General features: G+C 39.2%; 1 protein-coding gene and 1 non-coding gene across 2 annotated transcripts in view; both read left to right on the forward strand.

Annotated features, from left to right (window-relative positions):
* The first annotated feature begins 402 nt into the window (after nucleotides 1-402).
* erbb4b (erb-b2 receptor tyrosine kinase 4b) overlaps nucleotides 403-24,001 on the forward strand; it is a 298,712-nt gene continuing 275,113 nt past the window's right edge. The window contains exon 1 of the mRNA XM_081604430.1: nucleotides 403-1,298. Within this exon, the coding sequence (XP_081460556.1) occupies nucleotides 1,220-1,298 (79 nt within the window). The 5' untranslated portion in view covers nucleotides 403-1,219. The remainder of the gene's footprint in view (nucleotides 1,299-24,001) is intronic.
* trnaa-agc (transfer RNA alanine (anticodon AGC)) lies at nucleotides 17,911-17,983 on the forward strand. Its single transcript has one exon. It is a non-coding gene; the product is annotated as a tRNA-Ala (tRNA).

Raw genomic sequence — 24,001 nt, forward strand, 5'->3', positions numbered from 1 at the left:
GTCTGGATGAACTGCAAGCATATCCCAAATATCGCAACGATCCCATCCTCCCCTGAAAAAATTATATTTTGTGTTTGTGATTAAATATGGTGAGCTATTTCAACTAATATAGCTCACATTTTCTCATTGACATTTGCTCGCTTAAATGTCTTCAGTGAATCTTAATCCACACTAATCAGTCCACAGCAATATCCAATTTTATTTGAAAATTATTTAGTGAAATGGGGATAAAACAATATTCCAGGCCGTTTTTGCGATTATGAGTCTTACTTGTTTATACCTTTAAACATATTGACATTGTCATTGATTATAATTTTGCTTTGCTAGAATGAAAACGGGTTGAAAATGCTGCAGTCAAAAACATTCTTCTTGACATCAGCCTTTAGACGAGGAAAATTAATGAAGAGGAAAGTGATTCCCAAAGAGCCGCACATACATAAAGCAAGACTGTTAATTAAATCTGTTCTGGTTCTATATAATTTCACTGCTCCACAAGAAAAGCACAACAGCATACCGACACTTCCAAAATGAAGCCACATCTTATCGGATCCTGATGAGGTCTGTCCAAGTTGAACGGAAGCCACCGATAAGTAGTAGTCAGCTCTATTTCACTTATGATACCAATACATCCCAGAATTGATCTCTGCTGTTTTCAGGGTGACAGGTGCAACACAGCCAGCCGAAGCACGAACTCTAGGGGGGTCTCGGGCGTCTTGTGCCAACCAATAGGACGGCGCACCACGCTGGAGTCCAGTAGACTTTGGGGGGTGATCGTCGGGCACCTGTGCCAATCAGGGCGCAGTGGGAGGAGTTCAGGGGACTTGGAGGTGTGTCTCGAGAATGCGAGTCTGCAGCTGCATATTGTGTCTAAGACGGGGAGTAATGGTATGAGTACAGTGCTTTACGCAATTTTTTTTTTTTTGGGCAAGCTTTTTGGTTTTCAGTGCGTGAGTTAGAAGCTGCTTTCCCACAATTTCTGTTCTTGCGGTCAGTGACAAATTAAGCCAGAAGGCACAACAGAGACGACTCAAAGAACAGTTGGACAAACTGTAAACTTGTGCAGAAGCAGCCACAAAGTGCTCACAAAACTCGCAGTCTGAGGAACCGTCAAAAAAACAAAAAAAAAAAAAACGCAAAGCGGCTCATCCTTTCTTGCCGTGAATGAGGGATACTTCGCTGGACATGTGAATTTAAAAGGAGATACCTGCCAAGCACAACAATGAAGCCAACGTCTGTCCTGTGTTGCCTCGGCTTTCTCCTGACAAGCGTCTTGTTTGGGGTCGTCTCTCCACAATCAGGTGAGTAAAAGCCAAGTGCTTGCCACCTCCCCCCCTTCCCGGTGTCTCATTGGAGCTGATAGGTGCGAATCGAGCGCAGCGGCGGCAGAAACGTGCTTACTTCTTCTTCTTCTGTCTTTATCAGTACAGTTCCTTGTTGTACATAAGCAACGCTATGTTCATGGATTCGTTTTGTCTGGAAACAACCGCAACTAGAGCCTCTCTGCTCCGCTGAAAGCGCGTGTGTTGGTCTGAGCAGATGGCAGGTCGCAGCTTTGATCTACTTGTGATGAACCCAATCGAGTGACTTGCTGTTCTTCTTCTTCTTCTTTTTTTTTTCTTTTTTTTTTTTTACAAAGCTACACTGTTGAAATTGGGGCACTTGATGTCCGTCACACGCGTCCTTTACGCGAAGTAAATGCGCAGCAACGGACAAAGTTGCTGTTGCTGCTCCTGTGGATAAGCAGGCTGTCAAATGCGCAACTGTCGCGAAAGTTGCTCTGCTACTCCATTGTTTTCTGCCCTTACAGACTGATTTGTCCCAGATAACTGGGTGTGAGACGTCCTTTTATGTCTCCTAATTAATTGGATGAAGGTTTGCAAGACGGCAGGTTTCACGTGTAGCAGCTTTTTGCTCTGCAAGCTTAGTCAGACAAAGGAAATCCGCAACTTACTTCTGCATTGATTGCCTCTCATGAGTCGCATGTTGTTGTGTTAGTGTTTTTTGCTGTGTGACTCTTTAACCCGCCCACCCATCTGCAGTCTTTTAACCGGCATTTAAGAAAAAAAAAAAACAAAGCTGGGAAAAATCTGTTTTGTTTTTTTTTTTTCTTCCTCCCTGTCGCTTCCCTCAGGCATTATGTTGACAGCCAGTATTTCCGCGCACATGCAGGGCTTCCACTCTTGACAGTGGAAGTACTGTTTGTACAGTGCAGTGACGCTCTTTACGCACAGGGCGGCATAAGGTGCACTCGGTGATGTGCTCCTGATGGAGATGAAATAGGCTAAAGCGCCATCATAATCATGATCATCATAATGCATAATCATATTTTGGTTTCGACAAAAAAAAAACAAAATATGATTTGGTTTTCCGAGAAAATCAGGCTCGGACTGGAATGGAATGCTTGCGATAAACGGGGAGTACAAGTACATTTGCTTCTTGATGTACTATTTAGTAGGAATTAATTAGGAATGAAAATTCATAATTAAATAACACGCTAAATTCCAAAAAAGGAACTGTCTATCCGTTCGACTGATTAATCAGAACATAGTTTTATCTGTTCCTGCAATGCCAATTTGTTCTTGTGATTTTTATTTATTCATTCAAAATGCATCTCCTTGTTCTTCAAGTAAGTTTCAAATTTGAACTTTTAACCCGTTTGCATTGTGCGAGAGTTACATTTAAGGAGTGAAAGTAATAGAAAGTAATCCTCGAAAGTTTGCACCAAGCTGCCCTTTTGCTCACATTTAGTTGCAATAATGTACATTTCTACGCGACGTCGATTACGTTTTGGAGGAGAATAATGACGTTGGCTGGCTGAACTCTTGCTGGACCCGTCTTGCATTCTCTCAATTTTTGTGCACAAACAAATGGAGTGAGGCACATATTAAATTTGGATAAGTGTTAGAGTGTCGGGACTTCTCCCACCCGTGTTCCAGCAGCGGAACCCAGGATTAGGAGGGAGAAGACGAGAGTAATTCACTTTCACGGTAAAGCAACAAAAACTCTACGCCATTCCGCCAGTAGAACTCCAAATTATGTAAATGTGCTTTGCAAAAAAGCAGTAAAGGCGACACAAAAGAGAACTGCAGACAAACGCAGGGAGAGCGGATTATACAAATATCAGTGCGAGAATTGGCATAAACGCGGATTAACTTCTGTCTGTTGGAAAAAAAGGAGAAGGCAATTTCCCTTAGTGTGCGCCCGTGCGTGAGCTCGAGCAGAACGCGCGCGAACGACTTCTTACGAGTGTGCTGAACAGGATGCTCACGCGCTTGTCTCACGGATGTTTTTTTCTTCTTCTTTCTTTCATTTTTTTTTTTTTAGGTTTTCTTTTAATGAATGCTTTTGTCTTTCTTAATGAGCCATAATGACAAATCAATGTAAAAATCCTTCACCTTTTATGTTGCTTTAGTGGTTCTTGTCTTCAAAGTGCCACCTTTTTTTATGGACCTGCGTTTGTAACTGGTGTTAATTGCGTATTTCTATTTTCATAATTAACTTGGCGTTTTCTGCAGAAGCAGCTCAAATCTAGGTGGCACCCTGGGCAGAATTTCTTTCAGACCTTACATGGCCTTTGCCTGACTATTGTAGTAAGTACATAATAGAATATATTTTCCTTGACGATCAAAATAGTCGAGTTTATTTTAACAATAAAAGCACTTTCAATAAAGTACTTTCTAAAAGCGTTTTCCTCTCATTTTGCTGTATTTATTTTTTTAAATTGAAACTCAGTATAGCTCCTGTATACTAAGACGAGAGAGAAAAAAAATGAAATATACATTTTGTCCAAGTTTTGTGACCAATATTATATCCAAATGGCCAAATAGTTTTTTGTTTTTTTTTTCTGTAAGATGAGGAAGCTTTGTGAAGCAACACGTTGGGAAGGGGCCGTGTTGCTTTACTATATGTTCCATAAAGGGACGCAAAGTAAATCAGACCTTCTGGCCTAGCATTAGAAAAAAAACCATCAGACCACAGGAATAGTAAGATGGAAGTAAGGGTTTGAAAGTCTATCTTTTTAAAAACGAAAGTATACCTTAAGACTAGTAACTTGACTGTATATTAGAGGTAAAGTTTTGAGTTGTCTGACCATACTTCTACAGCTAAGTTGGGGATTTCAGGTTGGCTGAGTCAGCTAGCCAATCAAGCACAGCGATACCATGGTCCTTGAATCAGATATTGGTACTTGAAGCACTGTGGGCAGGTGCCAACTTATGATGTAAAATGAAATTGGCATGTCCTTTGATTTTGTAGACAAAAGCATAAACCACATACTTCCTGGTAGGTAGCTGTGCTGACTTAAAGACTGATAGAACTCAGTGGCTCAATAGATGATATCAATGTTATCAACAGATCATCACTCTCTCTAGAAGCCTCACACCAAAGCAAATTTGGTTCTGTGTCTTTCCATTCTTCTTTTCTTTTTGAATGAAATGGTAAATTTACTTCCATTTGAGGAATTTAGTGTTATGAGCAACAATCCAGTCCTGTTGAACTGGCTTTGTTTAAAAAAAAAACCCGTCTTATCCATGTTGTTTGTAAATATGTTCTTCGCTACATGTTTTCCTACCACACAATTTTCAGCTGAAATCTGAGTTGTCATTAGTAGAATGATCAAAATGACATAAAACTGCTTGAAAAATATCACTTTGTCTCATAAATATAATATAATTTGGGGGTTTCACTTTTTTAATCAAATTTCTAAAATAGACAAAACATCCAGACACTGCTAAATTATGCCATTTTTTTTTTTACATATGGTATGTGTAAAACTGGTGTGTTTGTAATGTCCTGGCAGGATGTCTTGTGGCCCGTTGGCAAGTAAAAAGCTTAAGCAGGGCCAGAGTCTCTGACCAGCCCCGTTTTCTCCTGTTGTAGAGGACTATGTCTGCAGTATGCTGAATATACGTACCACATGGGTCGCTGTGCAGCGTACAGCTCTTCATTTGACAGCAGCTGTGATCTGGAACTATAGGAGCTCAGGAATGAGCTGCCATTTTCTAAACCACGTGGCCTCATTCTGAAAAATGTATCTGTGTGTATGAAAGTTTATACAACTCATGTAAAGGTGCATTTGCAAGTCCCCAGGTGGGGGCATTGCTTGTTCAACCCATGTATTCAAATCAATATAGACAAACTGTTATCTTTAAATCATTCTCATTGACAGCCAATTCATATTTGCTTCAGCTGATTGAAAAGGTGGATGCACAATGTAGTTGAAGAACCTTTCACTTGTTTCAGCGATTATCTCATGGCTGCACTGACTGGTTGCAGGAGAGAAATTGACGAAACATTTCCACTACTCGGATCCATTGTATATGCAAAATGTTTGCAAGGTTTGAGCAGAGAAAAAATGGGGGGGAAACTTTGATTCTTTTTTTTTTTCCCTTTCCCTCGTCTCAGTTTTTCTGGTTCTGCAACAAAGAGTGAGGCATCTTGTATACATTTCTGTTTTGTGTGTTTTCTTCTGCCAGTTACTGCCAGGCGATAGAATCTAGCAGCCTACATTGCTCGACTATGTCACAAAGCCCTCTTACAGTCATATCTGCAGTCGCTTGTTAAAGGAGCTTTGACCCTGTGTGCTGACACCAGGCTTTATATTAGAAGAATGGCAGTCTTTGATTAGATACCAATTCACTTCCATTTGCTGAGAAAAGGAATGTGAACCTTTGTGTTTTTTTTACCTTATTTTTGGCAGTTGGTCCTTTTTTATAAAGAGATTTTCTTCTTAATTTGATCAAAACCCTTTCCTTCCGGTTACAAAAAATAAAAATATCCTGTTAACACCTCATGGCTGACAAGATGTTATTATTTAGAATGTGTGAAAAGCGTATTAAATATAAGCCTTTGGATTTTTGCTTTTCATTGCTGAACATTTGTCGACGTTTCTTCTTTACAAGAGTGACAAAACCAAGACAGACTGTAATTTGTTGTGTTGGTCTTCTCTGGGGACTTCACTCTTCAGCCGGATAAAATGATTGAAAAAACAACTTTATGGATGAATAATCCACGCAGGATTTAATGTGAGAATGGTGAAAACCACGGGGTTCTCCGTAAATCCTCACTGTCTCAAAAAAAAAAGGATTGTTGAATACCCAGTTTGATCGTCTGAAGGGCAGGGAAGGCGAAAACGTTTCTATGTCAATAACGTTTTCTTACGGGAGTTTGATTTAATGTGTAGATATAATTTTAAGTTCAATACTATTAAATCACTGGTATCGATAAAAACACCACAGGAGCTTTCTTTCAGCTTAGTTTCTTAAAGCCATTATGCAACAGCTTTTTTCTGGTTATAACAAAGTTCTTAATTTATTAAGAGTTTATATTCCCCCTTTTACCACTGGTTTTGACACTTATTTAGGTTTGAGCTAGTTGTCTCAAATTAAATATGACATTTTGTGACCCTTTCTTCTTAAAATAGATCACTGGTTCTACGTTAAGACACTGGTTATAAAAAAGTAACCACCTCTAAATTTACAAAGTTTTCCAAACATAATCATTCTGACAAACATTTTCAAAAAGCAGAGGTTTCCTACCAACCTCCAACTGTATATGGAGTCCAAGTGTTTAAAATATTGTGAAACCTGCTCTATTAAACCAGAGGAGGTTGAAATTCACTTTTTAAATCTTCTGTATTTATCTATGCCCTCAATTGTCTTTTGGTTCCATGATCCACTCCTCCTGTTTTTATCTGTCCAACTTTGTTGAAAAATAGGATCTTAAATAGTTAAAGTGTGACACGTCACCTGACACGTCTTTATTATTTACATTGCTGTAATTTGTTGCCTCTTTCCTTAACGTTTTGGGTTACATCGCTAATCGTTCTCTCTTGCCTCCATCTCTTCTTTATAAAATAAAGAAGAGATTTTATTGAAACTATTTTATATAAAATCTGTGCGTTTTTCCTAACGTAGAGGTTGGATCTTTATTTTGACCAGCAGGAGAGAAGCTGACTCTAAGTGACCACCAAACAGGCTCCTTCTTCTGCCCAGACTTTTTTGACAGTTTATCGCTAAGCGACAGACGGAGTAAAAACAACAGAGTATGATGAAACAAAAGTAAGAAAATTAATTGATATATGACTAAAAAAGCTTCTCTAGATTAAAAAAAATATATATAAAATAAATTTGACAATGAATACCAATTTATTAATAAAATACAAGATTTTATAAAATGAAAAAAAATAATTAAAAAGGAAACTTAATTTGTAAAGCAATAAAATAAAAAATAGAAAATAAATAATCATGATAAATTAATACTGTTAAATTAAAAACAAATATTATTTGACATCACACTGATAAAGTAAATTAGGAAAAAATATATATTTTGGATGGAATATTTACCACAATTTTAAAGCCCTTTATCTATTTCTACATTTATTGCCAACTTTGGCAGGTTCAAATCTCCGTACATTGACTCTCCACACTCCATCTGCATGTCTTCAGTTGCTTTAAAGATCACTTTTTCTTGCTGAATTGTCCTGAAGTTCCTTTTACACCACTACTCTGTGAGAGACATCATCTGAGAAGCACAGATAAGTTTATATTTTGTAGAATCTTTAGTTTTTTGTTTTTTTTTAATGGAACAGCTTATTCAGTCATTGTTGTTTAAGCCTTCGATATATTCTGGTCCAATTAGGAAGACAATTTCATTTGAGTTGCTTATCTTTCTTTGGTGCTACCTGATCAGTGTCTGTTGGAGGTTCCAAGTATTTGAGTCATTATCCACCTCACTGGCATCACTTTTTTATGGTGCTTTTTGGCAGCAGTCTCTCCTTCAGCTGAAAAGCATTTTGATGAGTATTCCATGCAAAACCAACAGTTTTTTTTTGTTGTTTTTTTTAAGAGAGGATAGACCTCTAGAAGTGTTCTTCATTTTAATTTGTGGTACCGATGCAAACGTTTACATTATCACACATCCCTGTGTCTGTATGCAGGAATTTTCCACTTTACAAAAACTAGATTTCCAAGAATCAAAAATTTACTGTGCAATACCCCTAATCCTGTAGCGGATTTCAGGCCCTGTAAACGTTTTTGTTTGACGTCTGACATTTGCGTCTGACTAATTCTTACATTCATATTAGTTTTTAAGGGATTTCTGAGATCAGTGAGCAATTAATATTTTGTGCTATGAATTAACTTTGAAATTGCATCGCAAATGGTTTATAGAAGAGATTTATTTCTAATGAGGATCATCAAAGGCAGTCCAGGCAGGAGTGGATTGCTATTTTATATACCTGAAAAAGTCTGGTATGAAATGACCAAAACTGGATTTGTGCACCAGAATCTGTAGTGTATGCAGAGTTTTACTCAAAAGTACTTTTGTGACTTAAAATGCATAGATACTGGTTTTTTTTTGGGTTTTTTTGTGCACTACCGATTAATTTACTGCAATGTTGTGCTTAAATTTGTTTTACTTACTTGCAAAATGCTTTGTTTTAACACAGTTGTCCTATTTTTTTCTTTCCTCTGAGGACGAGAATGGAGTCAGTTTTTCAATTTGACTTGTTGATGGGCTCATAACCAGACTGTCTGCGGCCAGCAGAAATGATTGGATCATATCCTCTCTGACCTTTACCAACTCGTGCACCCTCATTTATCACCTGCAGTTATGAATGTGCCATACATGTGCATGTGTTTTGCCATGCATCATTGTCAGCTTGGCTATTAAACATGCTTTTAGAGAGGCATGTCAGAGAAGGACCAATGTGTCACCAATGTCGTGAATGTGTTTAATTGGGCTATGTTAGAATTCAAAATGCATTTTAGTAAGTGTTAGATTAAATCGCATTTGATAAGGTACATTAGAAATTGAATGTTTATTTCCTCTTTCTCATCTCATCAGTATTATTTTGTTGTTATACTTTCTATTTTTGTTGACTGCAGGATGTTCAAGCTTGAGTGTTTCTGTGTGAGAGGGGAAAAAAACGAAACTAAAGACACATGAGAAATGCAAATAGACTCTGCATAACTCGGGCTCTGGAGTTGTAAATACACAACAACGGAAGTCCTTCATTAACAAGGTAGTGCAGCAATCTCTCATAGGCACAGACATTGTTAAAGTATTACAGGATATGGTTTGTAATATACATCAGTTGCACTTTAATTAGGTCGGTATATGTGCATCTGGTCTGCAAGGGGAGTTTGAAAAAGCACAATGTAGAGCTTCTGCAATAATGTAGACCTTCTATCTGTGTTGCATTATAATCAATGTGAGCAAAAATCCAAGACGTTAAGCCGGATAATATGGACACATGCAGTCTCTCTGAGAAAGTTTGATATCCCTGCATGACTGCTGCTGCAAGTTTCCTTCTCACTCTTTGAGGAGGTTATTCAAAGAAAAAGCACAACCATACTTCTACATTTTTAAGACTTGTTCAGTGTATATTTATGTTGCACCAATTCCCAGCACTTTACAACACAAACAGATCAAACTCATTTGCAATTATAATTGGACAGGAATTGGAATCCAAATTCATTTTTAAAAGATCAGATTCCCCCTGCCGTCACACCATAAAATCCAAACACATATTCAGATTCAATAACATACAGCCAACCTAAATCCTAATTATTCTACAGCACAGTCAAATTGCTTTACGTCATTGACTTTGCAGAAATTAACTGGGGAAATTATGTTGGGAGAAAATAAATGTATATAAGCATTCATTATATGGAATTTAAGATGAACTTAACTTGCATAATTCTGATTTCATTTGAATGAAATGTTGTAAATAAAAAATCTTGTTAAATCTTTTAACAAACCATTAAAAATCTCAAAGTTATCAAAAGACTTTGCAAGGATTCACTATTCAGCATAATAATCCTCACGCACACACACACACACACACACACACACACACACACACACACACACAAAAAGCCATATTAACATCTGACAAAGCACAACCTGGATGAGTAACATGATGATAAAATACTAATTTTTCTCACGAAGACTGAGGATTACAGTGAACACAAACTACACATTTAACTCAAGACTTTATATACCAGATTCAAAAGTAAAGCTTTTTTACCCTGTTTTGCTCAGACAATTAAACTCAAATATGTCTAAAATATTAATGATTGTGGAAAGTAATGCAGTAATAATAGATTTTAAACGTTGGCGCTTCTACGTGTTCGACTGGTGGAGTTTACTGTCCGTATCCACCAGAGTGTCTTGCAAATATAGAGATTGGTAATCGCAATTTACTTTTCTTCCCTTGAAGTAGACATTTAAAATGCTGTGTGTGACAAACTCACTGTGAACTGAAATCTTTCTGCTACAAATAAGGAAACCATTACTGACAAAAACTATACAGAACGTCACCTCAAAACATCTGAACAATTCTGGTAATCTCAATTTAATGTTGAATCCCCTTTACATGGCCTACACCCTTAAATTTGATTCAGATCTCACATTTCTTCCTTTTTTGCCTATTCCTCCCTTCTGTCTTTTGAACATTAAACATTTAATCACTAAAACTGTAAAAAGAATAACCACACTACATTGTTTCAAACTGAGTCCACTTAAAGCTGTCAGGGCTAACTGATGCCAACTCGCGTCATAGATTGGCAAACGCAAGGCTCTCCCACACATTTACACATATACCCACACATCCTGCCGTCACCCTGAGCTTTCACTACATAGTAGGAGCAAATTGGCATGTTCTAGACCTTTGAAAGCGTCAGTCGCATGTTCGCTAAACAATATAGTTGTCTGCGGACTGAACATGCCATGTATGTCTGTCAGCTTGCAAAGCTTTTGATCCCTTTTGTTGTTGCTGCTACTCTTGTAACAATAAGCCCGTCTATCGTGCTGCAGGACCGCAGGAGGCTTTCAGGCACCGACCCTTTTAGACAACCACATTTTGAGAGATTCAAAATGGGGTGACAACATGCGTGAACAACGTACATGAACGCTTGTCTGTGTGTGAACTGATTGTGTCCAACGGTGTGCGTGTGAAGGCTTGGTTGGGGGGGTGGGGGGTGGGGTGACTGACAGACCAAGCAAGCTCCAGAGACTCTTTCTCTGCTCCACTGTCTGCTTGTTCGTCTTCCTCCGCCCACCCTCTTCCTTCATCTTTGGCTTTGTAAGCCTCCACATAATGTGGGAGCATTAAAATGACAATGGAAATTATGGCTAATCTTTGTTAAGACACACTCATTACCGCCACGGCTTCGAATGAGAGTTTGATGATAAGAGTTGGTCTGCTGTTTTTTTTTTGTTTTTTTTTTCTACCTTCCTTCTGAAGAGACAGTCTGACATATTGGAGTGATGTGTTTTATTCTCACTTTTTGTTATTTTTTTTTCTATTCCCGCTCACAGTTAATAATGGTGGCAAATATATGAAAGGATGATAATAGGCTGACAACTTGGGCATGAAAGACTAGCTCCACCTTCAAACGAGCTTTTCATGCAGTTCCGTATGTGGGTGTATGTTAGAGGGCTGATTTCTCTCAACTCCTTCCTTCTCTGTCTCTTTCCGCTTTTAGTAATCTTCTAAAATATTCATGGCTAATCTGCATGTACAATGTAATTACAGATGGATTTGAATGATATGGCCAGCGGAATGTAAGCTTCATGTTAAATCTTGATTTAGTATTTTGTGCATCCGAATAAATATGCAAAATACTTTTGCTGCTTTTAAATGGCTTAGAACTAAGTAAAAGCAAAGGAAATATATTAGTTACTGTTTCTAAAGTTTTTCAGTCTTATCACAGTAAAACAGTGTATGCACAGTGCCTTGCAAAAGTGTTCACACATCATAGCTTTCTACATTGTGTCACATCACAACCAAGTACATATTTTTTTATTGTATGAAAAACACAAAGTAGAGTATAATTTTGAAATAGACAATTCTGCAGTTTTCTTTTCTTAAAACACAGTAAAGCCCAAAAAGTCTGGCATTCATATGAATTCACTTTCTTATACTGTCAAATATAAGCCCATTGAACCAATAAGAAACTACCTCATTACTAGTCTGTGTATCTGTTCAGTTCAAAGCAGGATGAAATTTTAAAACGATATTCCATGCATTACGTATGTCACAGAACTGTTAAATCCATCGTCAAAAAGTGTGAAGCACACTTGCAGACCTAATAAGACATGCACACACAAAAAAAAATAAATAAAAAAAAATAGATGAGGCTAGGAGAGGATTATTTACTGAACCACCCACAAGAGACCCACATTTCACTGGAGGATCTGCAGAAATCATCAGCTCAATTAGAACAATGTGTTGACATATGCACTGGTGTACACGCCACAAATCTGGCTTTTATGTAAGAATAGCAAGTAGAAATTTCTAATTCAGCAAAAGCCAAAACAGATCCTGTTTAGAATTTGATACAAGCTCTGTAAGCAAACAAGTGGACAATGTTGCTGCCCCCAGATGACTCCAAAATGTAACTTGTTGGTAGGTAAGTGCTTTGTTGCAGAAAATGTACTCTGCTTGTGATCTAAAACACATCTCTACAGTAAATCACAGTAGTGGCAGTATTATGCTCCATGGGTGTTTCTTAATGCCAGAAGACTTTGTTGGAGTTAATGGAAAACCTGATAGAAGCTGCAATAAAGTTGAGACCTTAGCTGAGATTCATCCTACAGCAGGTAATAAATATAAACATTCATGCAGAGCTGCAATAGAAGTAGATCAAATCATAGTCATGTGCTAGAATGGCCTAGTCAAAGTTGAGCCTTAAATCCAAATGAGAATTTGTGGCAAGACCTGAAGATGGATGTTCTTAGGTGGTCCAATCTGACTGAGCTTTGAACGTTCCTGAAGTTAACTATTTGAAATGTAAAAAGCTAGTGGAGATTTGCCACATGACGGGATGGGCGATTCTACACATTTTTGACATGTTGCATATTCCAGTAAAAAATTCCTAATTTCACTGTATGTTAGTGCCTTAGATTACGGAAGCGCATTGCTATCACGCAGGAAAAGAAAAAAATCGAGCGCTATCAAGTTATAACGTGATACGTATCTTGTTAAAACGTGATACATATCTTGTTAAAACGTGATATGTATCTTGTTAAAACGTGATAGTTATCTTGTTAAAACGTGATACGTATCTTGTTAAAACGTGATAGTTATCTTGTTAAAACGTGATAATTCTATGTCCAGGAAGTGGCGGTATTATGCTAGGCTAGTACAATGGCTGACATGAATTGGTCAGGTTTCCCTTCATGTTTGGTCTACACGGATATGGATGCGGCTCGGGCATCTGGTAAGGATGCCTCCTGGATGCCTCCCTGGTGAGGTGTTCCGGGCACGTCCCACCGGGAGGAGGCCTCGGGGAAGACCCAGGACAAGCTGGAGGGATTACGTCTCTCGGCTGGCCTGGGAACGCCTTGGGATTCCCCCGGAGGAGCTGGAAGAAGTGGCTGGGGAGAGGGAAGTCTGGTCCTCCCTTCTGAAGCTACTGCCCCCGCGACCTGACCCCAGATAAGCGGAAGAAAATGGATGGATGGATGGATGGATGGATGGATATGGATGCTGCTTTGCGCTGTGGTTAAAACCATTAATAGCTACTCTGAGCAGGATCCTACACAGAACGGGGCTGCACAGAAGGAAACGTCAGTTTGGTTCTCTAGCTGTGGCGGCGTTCCTGACTGTCTGGATCGAAGCTGAAGTTGGCTTCCGATTGTAGCTTCTGATTCGGGAAATGGCTAAAGAGCGATTAGAACGGAGGCTCAGATGTATTTGCTGAACATTTTCTGTAAAACATTTTTATTGAACAGTACAATAGGTGCATAACGGCAACGGCTGTTCGTAACCAAGCAACCAAAATAAACAGAAGGCTAGATAGTGGCAAAAGACAAAAAATTAGATCCTGTTAAGCATACTTCAAAATAAAATACTTCCTCTCTCTTCCCTTTTGTCAAAATAAATCATAAATAAAGCTTTGATTTTAATTATTTTTCACATCACCTTTTTGTAATTATGTACAATCAAGTTACATTCAGTAAATAATAATAAGCATTTAAATTATACTTAACATATGACTGTAATTAAGTAACTCCGTCCATTTTCTTTACACCCTTGTACGTTAGTGGGCTCGGGAGGGGTGTTGGTGCCTATCTCCAGCTGACATTCTGGGCGAGAGACGAGGTACACCCTGGACAGGTCGTCAGTCTGTCGCAGGACAACAAAGAGATACACAACAACACACACAGATATATATATATATCTGTGTGTGTTTGTGTATCTCTTGGTCTGTGTGTGTACGTTTATAAATACACACATATATATATAGATATATGTATTTATACAAAGATAGATAGATAGATAGATAGATAGAGAAATATATATTCATAGATTGACATCAATATATAGATATACATAGATATCTATATATAGATTTATATGTATATACAGGCATTTATATATATATATATATATATATATATATATATATATATATATATATGAGAGAGAGAGAGAGAGAGCCCAGAGCACCATCAGTTCATTAAATATTCCTATGAGGTATATGTTTATAGATTGACATCGATATATAGATATACATACACATCTATATATAGATTTATATATATTTATAGAGAGAGGCAGATATTTATACATGTTTGTACATAAATACATACATTTCACATACATTTTTATTGTTTATTTAACGCCACATGACTGTGTTTTTAATGATGTAAAGCACTTTGAAATGCCCTCTGCTGAAACATTTCATTGATTGATTTATTGCCCAGAAAGATGAAGTTTTCTAAATCTTTCCCAGTTTATATCGGTTTAGACTTTTAAAATCCTCTTTTTGTTCCACGTTGTTTTCATTTTCTTTCTCTAAATCTCCCTCTAATTAATAAATGTGGTTTTCTGATTTTCTATTTCGAATTAGAATTAAACATCTTACAATGGATAAAGATGACTACTAATGTCGTTGAACGTGGGGGAAGCCGGAGTCCCCGGAGTGAACCCACACCTGCACGGCGAGATATTTCCCACCGTGCAGTCCTGTCTTTTCAATATTAATATGTCCAATTAAAAATCACAGTAGCTTTTTTTCAAATTACCGCCAATCACCAAAACACACGTGGCCCGCCCCTCTTTTAAATCTAATCTACTTTAGACATCAGTTGATGTCTATGCTGGATGGACTCTGCATCTGTTTTTGAACTGGCGTAGAGGAGGTGGAGTCAGAGCCTTTTTGATTCGCTTCCACAACGATTTCTTTTTCTTGGGGTTCTCTTCTCCTTCAGAAATATTGTTCTTCTCAGCTGACTCATCAGCTGATTGAGGTTCTAATTCCTGAGGTGCTGTTTGAACATCATCTTTGTTTATTGTAACATTTGTTTGTGGAAGCGATGTTTTCTGATTTTCCATTAGACCACACTCCTCCTCAGTGGAAACAACATCAACTCTACGTGTTGCGTCTTCTGAAACTGTCCCAACTATTGTCTCAGTTTGTTCAGGAGCAATCTGGGGGATGTCAGGTATTTTTTCCGGATCTGGTTTTGTTGTCTCACTAATTGAGATCATGTGTTGATCTGTCTCAATCGGGTTTAAAACAGTTTCCAGTTCAGGTTTTTCTGCAGTGACCTGCTGTTCTTTAGAGATCTCTGTTTCTATTGTCTGAATCTTATTTTTAACGAAGGCTGTTTGATCCCTAATTGTTTCTACTGTAGAAACTTCTTGTTCTATGTTTGCTCCAGAAATGTTTTCCTTACAGAGGCTCTCCAGTTCTCTTGCCTTTCTCTTGATCTTAGGTTTAGATTTCTTTGAACGCTTTTTCTTAACCTGGTGATCTCCATTTTGTTGTGTTATGGAGACCATTTCTTCATCTATCATATGCAGTACTTCATTGATGGCTGTTTCATTCGTGTGAATTTTGTTTTTGATGGTCTCTGCCTGGTCTCTAACTATTTCCTTTACTGAAAGTTCTTTTGCAATGTTATCACCAGAAATGTTTTCATTACTGAAAAACTTCACTTCAGATGCATGTCTCGTTGCTGACTCTATGCTGTTCTCAACTGTAGATCTCTTGAATATTTTTGTCTGCCGATCCTGATGTCTGTTAATTCGTGTTTCAGAAGGTTGTTTTCTAAGCAGTAAAAACAGCTCAGTTTGCGTTGAAATGATTTTATAAACTGGTTCCAAGTGAAATCTGTTCTCCACCACATCCATCTCCGTTTGCGTTGATACTGATTGATGGACTGGTTTCAAGAGACATCTGGTTTCAGGCACATCCATCTCTGTTTGGACTGACACACATTGGTAAACTGGTGAGGTTTCTTGTGATTCGCTCTGAGTCTGAACTGAAACCATAGTGCTCTTCTTCTGTCTTCTCTCTGAGAGTAATTTCCTCGTCAGATCTTTTAGGTGTTTATCGTTTAGTTTCTGATTTACATCGGACATGTCATTGAGCTGTTTCATTAAGTGATTTTGTACTTCCATATGTGCCAATTCAGACTCCTTACATTTCTCTTCACACAAGAATTTTACAGGACTTGTCGTTTCCGTAGAGTTGGGCAAATTCTCAATTTCAATTAAAGCCTCTCCTTGAACATTTTCTGCTGTTTGATTAACAGGAACCTCAGTTAAGTTTCCAGTTTGGGTGATGTCCATGGGTTTTCCCAGAGATGGATGTTTCTCCCCTTTTTGATCCAGTGTCTCCTGAAGTTTCAAGATGTATTCCTCTTTGGAGACCAGCTGTGTTGCAGTGTTCGTAGAATAACTTTCCTTTTTCGTGGACGCTACCTCATCACGTTATTCAGCCAGCATTGAAACATTTTGGACCTCAATATTCTCAGCAAAAAAACTTATATCAATGCAAGGTTCAGACTTTGGGAACATTTTCCACAACGTCTTTTGTTCACTTTTGGGCAAAGCTTCCTGGTGACTTTGATTTTCAGACAGAGGACCATTGATGTCACTGTTTTCAGCAAAAAAAAGTCAGATCGATGCAAGTATCTGGCTGGGGGAACGATTTCCACAACAGTGGGGTCTTCTTGTTGCGCCTGGTCTTTGACTGTTTTTTCCCTTTCTGGTCGACTTTCTTCTGTGTTTCTGTGACAGATTTCTTTTCGGTCACCGGCTCTGTTATAAAACTAACAAGTTCCTTTTCGCAAATCTCCGTCTTAAAGGAATCCTCTTGATCATCTTCCTCTTCAGGCAGAGAAGTGTGCTGATTGATACCAATTTCAGTGCTGGACTTAGAGGACTCTTCCTTCTCTGGTTTCTTCTTCAGTACGCAGATCAAATCCTGTTCGGTAATCAGTGAATCATCTTCCGTTCCAGTAGTTTCAGCTGGGGTCCTTAGTTCTGCAGGGCCATATTTCTCCAACCACAAGGACCACGGTATCATTTTCACCTTCATCTTGTTACGTCTCCTCTTCAGTGGCTGTTCCTCAGTCTTAGAGGGCTGTTCTTTCTCTGTTGTGTCGACTGACTCCTGCTCTCCAGCGATGGACTCTTCTACACTGATCAGTGAATTGTTCTGCTCAGTGATCAGTGAATTGTTAAATGGTACCTGGTGTTCCATATTTTCAGTTGACATCGTAAGCTCATCAGATGCATGCAGCGCCCACCAGGCTGCAAATGACATCTTCTTCTTGCGCTTGGGTGGCGTGGGTGGCTGTACTTCCCTCTCGACTATGTTGTCGGATGCTACTTCTTCGATTGTACGCTGGTTGGACTCCATTTTAACTTTTGCTTGTGGTTTTAAGATGGATCACTTCTCTAGAAATTCAGTAGATTTCAAAGTTGAAAATCCTACTATGTACTGCTAAGTAACTTCTCACGAGAAACTATCGACAACGGCTGCTAACAGGTTGGGATGAAGGTAGATGGATGTGACGAGCTTATATAATCGCTAGTGATGTCAGAATTCTGCGGGGCGCCGATTTATATTTTCGCATTCACCTGAGTAATGTGTAGTTACGCCACTGGTTTCTGTAGTGTAGTGGTTATCATGTTTGCTTAGCACGCAAAAGGTCTCTGGTTCAAAACCAGAGAGAAACTGATTTTGCATCTTCTATTCATTACAGGTAACAAGGGTTCAATGGTTTAATGATCTGTACTCTGAATCCAGGCATCTGAGAGCAAGACTCAGTAGAAACTTTTGTCTCTGCTCCTGACATCTTCAATACAGTTTTGATCCCAGGTTTAGTTTATGGACCATAATGTGAAATTAGGCACAAGTACAAGTCTGACAGTTTGTTCACCAAGTCATGTGCTCTCTGAGAAGATCTATGGTATAAGTATTTGACATTGTTCCATGCCCATCGTTGACATTAGTCTCTGACAACTTTTGGATCCTCTACCAGCAAAGTGAATAGGTTTCTGTAGTGATGAGTTTTCATCGATTTGCCAAAAACTTAGATCTTAACAAAGAGCGTTCATATCCTAATGTTTTTCAATATCAACTTGCATAAACAAGTTGGATAGTTGAACCTCGGATTCAGGAAGAGCAGTGTGGTTTTCGTCCTGGTCGTGGAACACTGGACCAGCTCTACACCCTCAGCAGGGTCCTGGAGGGTGCATGGGAGTTCGCCCAACCAGTCTACATGTGTTTTGTGGACTTGGAGAAGGCGTTCGACCGTGTCCCTCGGGAGGCCCTGTGCGGGGTACTCCGGGACTATGGGGTACCGGGCCCTATGATGCGGGCTGTCAGGTCCCTGTATGACCGGTGTCAGAGTCTGGTCTGCATTGCCGGCAGTAAGTCGGGTTCGCTTCCGGTGAGAGTGGGACTCCGCAAAGGCTGCCCTTTGTCACCGATTCTGTTCATTACTTTTATGGAGAGAATTTCTAGGCACAGCCGAGGTGTTGAGGGGATCCGTTTTGGTGGCCTTAGGATCACATCTCTGCTTTTTGTGGATGATGTGGTCCTGTTGGCTTCATCAGATCGTGATCTGCAGCTCTCACTGGAGCGGTTCGCAGCCAAGTGTGAAGCGGCCGGGATGAGGCTCAGTGCCTCCAAATCCGAGGCCATGGTCTTGAGCCAGAAAAGGGTAGAGTGCCTTCTCCAGGTCAGGGGGGTCGTCCTGCCTCAAGTGGAGGAGTTTAAGTATCTGGGGATCTTGTTCACGAATGGGGGAAGAAGGGAGCCGGAGATCGACAGGCGGATTGGGGCAGCGTCTACTGTGAAGCGGGCGCTGTACCGGTCCGTTGTGGTGAAGAGAGAGCTGAGCCAAAAAGCGAAGCTCTCGATTTACCGGTCGATCTACGTTCCCACCCTCATCTATGGTCATGAGCTTTGGGTCATGACCGAAAGAACGAGATCACGGGTACAAGCGGCCGAAATGGGCTTCCTCCGCAGGGTGGCTGGGCTCTCCCTTAGAGATAGAAGCTCGGTCATCTGGGAGGGACTCAGAGTAGAGCCGCTGCTCCTCCACGTCGAGAGGAGCCAGTTGAGGTGGCTCGGGCATCTGGTAAGGATGCCTCCTGGACGCCTCCCTGGTGAGGTGTTCTGGGCACATCCCACCGGGAGGAGGCCTCGGGGAAGACCCAGGACACGCTGGAGGGATTACGTCTCTCGGCTGGCCTGGGAACGCCTTGGGATTCCCCCGGAGGAGCTGGAAGAGGTGGGTGGGGAGAGGGAAGTCTGGGCCTCCCTTCTGAGGCTGCTGCCCCCGCGACCCGACCCCGGATAAGTAGAAGAAAATGGATGGATGGATGGAACTTGCATAAAGGTATACTTTACAGCAATTTTTTATTTTAAGGTGTTGAATTTATTTCTCACCCTTTTTATATTTTGAAGTGTAGACATCTTCAAATTTGGAACCTCAAGGAGAACGAGGAGAAGTTGAGTTTCTGTAGTGTAGACGTTATCACGTTTGCTTAACACGCAAAAGGTCTCTGGTTTGAAACCAGACAGAAACTGATTTTGTATGTTGTGCTTCTCACAGGGTGAAGTGAGACAACAAGAGTCTTCAGGTTTTGTGATGGTTCATTCACCAATCGACTTCAATGTAGGTATCTTTGAAATCAAGGCTCCTTTACTTTAGTTTCCCATTGACGGTTCTATGGTGTGATGGTTAGCACTCTCGACTTTGAATCCAGCGATCTGAGTTCAAGTCTCAGTAGAACCTTTTGTCTCTGCTCCTGACATCTTCAATACAGTTTTTGATCCCAGGCTTAGTTTATGGACCATAATGTGAAATTAGGCACAAGTACAAGTCTGACAGTTTGTTCACCAAGTCACTGTGCTCTCTGAGAGGATCTATCGTATAAGTATTTGACATTGTTCCATGCCCACCGTTGACATTAGTCTCTAATAACTTTTGGATCCTCTACCAGCAAAGTGAATAAGTTTCTGTAGTGATGAGTTTTCATCGATTTGCTAAAAACTTAGATCTTAACAAAAAGCGTTCATATCCTAATGTTTTTCAATATCAAATTGCATAAAGGTATGCTTTACAGCAATTTTTTATTTTAAATTGTTGAATTTATTTCTCATCCTTTTTATATTTTGAAGTGTAGATTTTATTTTTCACCCTTTTTGTATTTTGAAGTGCTGATTATCTGGAAGACTTTAGATATGAACTGGCCAGTACGGGGATTGAACCCAGGACCTCAGCGTTACCAGCACCATGCTCCAATCTCCTGAGCTAACCTACCTTATAAAATGTTGAGTTTCCATGGATTTAAGAAGCACTTACATGATTTGACCACAATTAAGATTTGATAAAAGTGCTGATATTCCTGTTTTTCAAAAGCAAAGTATGAAAGATTTTAACTGAAATCCTCTCATGATTTTGAAGTTGATTTTCTGAAACAATTCATATTTCATCTGGCCAGTATGGGGTTTGAACCCATGACCTTAATGTTATTAGCACCTCACTCTGACCAGCTGAGCTAACCAGACACACAGTTTCCACGGGTTTAAACAGAATTTAGATGATCTTACAACAATGAAGTTTTGAGAAAAGTCCTCATATTCTAATGTTTTTCAAAAGCAACTTGCCAGAGGTATATTTTCCAGTGTTGATTTTATTTGTAATTTTGAAGTGTTTCTTTTTTAACTCTTTTTCATTTTGAAGTAATAGTTGTCTGATTGGACAGTATGGGGATTGAACTCACAACCGTGGCATTATTAGCATCACACTCTGACCAGCTGAGCTAACCAGCCAAACTTTAAAAACAAACATACATCGACACTTCAAATGTGGAGTAGATTATTCTACGCCAATGGCAGAATATTTCAAACCTAGTTTGTGATTTGTGAAACCTTTATCTGAATTGTGAAGCTTCAAAAATGAGAGATTTAAAAACCTTTTCGTATCTGGAATGCATTATAAATGAACTATCACATTTACAATATTTGCTATTATTTTAGCCTTCTGTTTTCTTTCATTTTTTTTGTCCTAGAGCACCTGCCTTTCTGTTTGGCTGTTGTGGCTTACAGGGATGCATTTTAACTTGAGAGGAAGTCTTTTATTTTGAAGAATGCTTAACAGGATCTAGTTTTGTCTTTTGCCACTATCTAGCCTTCTGTTGATTTCGGTTGCTTGGTTACGAACAGCCGTTGCCGTTGTTCAGCAAGTGTACTGTTTAAAAAAAAAAGAAATCTGAACAGAAAATGTTCAGCAAATACATCTGAGCCTCCGTTCTAATCGCTCTTTAGCCATTTCCCGAATCAGAAGCTACAAACGGAAGCCAACTTCAGCTTCGATCCAGACAGTCAGGAACGCCGCCACAGCTAGAGAACCGAATTGACGTTTCCTTCTGTGCAGCCCCGTTCTGTGTAGGATCCTGCTCAGAGTAGCTATTAATGGTTTTAACCACAGTGCAAAGCAGCATCCGTATCCGTGTAGACCAAACATGAAGGGAAACCTGACCAATTCATGTTAGCCACTGTAAAAGCCTAGCATAATATCGCCACTTCCTGGACATAAAATTATCACGCTTATACAAGATACGTATCACGTTTTAACAAGATAACTATCACGCTTTAACAAGATAGTATCACGTTATAACGTGATATGTATCACGTTTGAACAAGATACGTATCACGTTATAACGTGATAGCGCTCGAATTTGTTTTCCCCTGCGTGATAGCAATGCGCTTCCGTATTATATGAACTATTATAACTGTAGTAGAATAAAAGATGTGACCGAAGTGCTGCATGTGTCTTTCTGCTTCACCCTCATGGCTTATATCCCCAATGCCATGTTTTGGGTGCTACTGGTCTCCAATTAATGGGCCGGTGTGCCCTGCATGCTATTCTCGCAGGTCAATTTTTCACTTGTACGAGAGTGGGGTGGGGTGAGGTGGAATGTCCTTTTTAAATGAAGCACTTGGTGTTTGTGACCTGTAATAAATGAGTTTGCAGTCAGTCATAGCAGCTGTAAGGAGGCATTTGGGAGCAAGTGTGAGATGGAGGTGGGGGGTAATTTTCAGACTTGGTTGGAAAACAGTTTATCTATGCACAGTTGAAAAATGACTGCGCCAAACATGCTGTCGCTTGTGCAACGAAATAACAGAAATCTCTGAAATATTTTAGGAATTTACCACACAGAGGGAAAATGTCATAATTTAAAGATGCTATAGATAATAGCCCTAAGGTGCCACCAAAGACCAGAATAATTACATGTCTCAATATCCTCGACAAATGTGGAGGAAAAATACCTGAACAAAATGAGTTTTTTATCTGATGATTTGAATTAAGTCAGTATTTATCTTCTTTTTTTTAATGTGAAGAATCAAATATTGCAAGGAGAGATAAGCCACGCTGTGAAATATGCCGAAACCACAAAGCCGAGAAAAAAAAGAAAATTTAGAAAGCACAAACTGTTTGTCTTTTACTGGGTGCATGTTTTTCAGCTTTCAAGCTGGAAAAGATTTTGGTTTCACTCTTCCTTAAATATTTTAGCACACTTCTTTTTACAAAATGCTAATCGCAGATGCTAAAGAAAAGGTCAGTTTATTTCTCAGAGATTGGTTTGAGACGTTTTAACGAGAATATTGATTTTGTTCCAAAAACAGAGCATACAAAACCTAACAATACCCGAATCTCACTGTTTGGTGGAGCAAAGATTTATGTGAAAGTGTTGATCCATAGCTTTTACACATTGTGACCAATCAGAGATTTTGAAATCCATCAGTGCTTCAGTGCCATGCAGTTTGTATTCAGCACCCCTCACTCACACACCCTTAAATAAAATTGAAAAAATAGCCCTCAGAAGTCACAGAGTAGTTGACACTTGTGTATAATTACATTTGAGCTGTTCTGTGAAGGCCTCGGAGTTTTGTTGGAGAATATTTTAGAAATCATCATCATCATGGAAGGGCAAGAAATGCGCCAAAAAAGGTCAGGGATAATATTTTGGTTCTCACAGAAATCTTTTTTGAATAATGAGAAGGAAAACAAGTCATTGTTGAAAGAAAACCATAAGAAATCTATTTTTTTTTTACAGTTTTACACACACTACAAAAAAAAAAAAAAAAAAATGAAGTAAACGCGGGTGAAGGTGCTCCAGTAAGATAAGCCTAAAGTGAACTCTATATGCAGAACACTGTGTGTGGCAGAAACTAACACTGCTCATCTTCCTGAACACACCATTCCTACAGTGAAATGATGGCAACATTATGCTGATGGTTTGATTTCTACAGCAGAGTTAGGGAAGCTGGTTTCAATTGTTGGAGAGATGGAGCTAAAGTCAGGACAGTGCTGGAGGAAAACCTGTCGGAAGTTTACTTTCCACTCAGACAATGACGTTAAGCACATTCTGTATTGTTCACAGATAGCCTGTCAAACTCATAGAACTTGAGCCATTTTTTATTTCTGATTTTCTTTGTGTGGACAGTACTTTTTTTTTTATCTTCAGGCATGTTTTTTTCTTCCTCAATTCACAACAATGCAACAATTTGTGTTGAACTGTTTAAAAACGACAACATCCAAGTTTATGATGACAGCAAAATGCGACATGTCAGGACGTAGGAAAACATTTGTAAGGCTCTGTTTAGCCTTGGAAAATTGTTTTGTTCAGTCGAGCTGTAGCCTTTTAACAGCCCCATTAAGAACTTTTAGATAAAAC

Source organism: Poecilia reticulata, chromosome 2 (genome assembly GCF_904066995.2).
Source record: "Poecilia reticulata chromosome 2, P_reticulata-male-v2, whole genome shotgun sequence".
In the NCBI taxonomy this organism is placed as follows: Eukaryota; Metazoa; Chordata; class Actinopteri; order Cyprinodontiformes; family Poeciliidae; genus Poecilia; species Poecilia reticulata.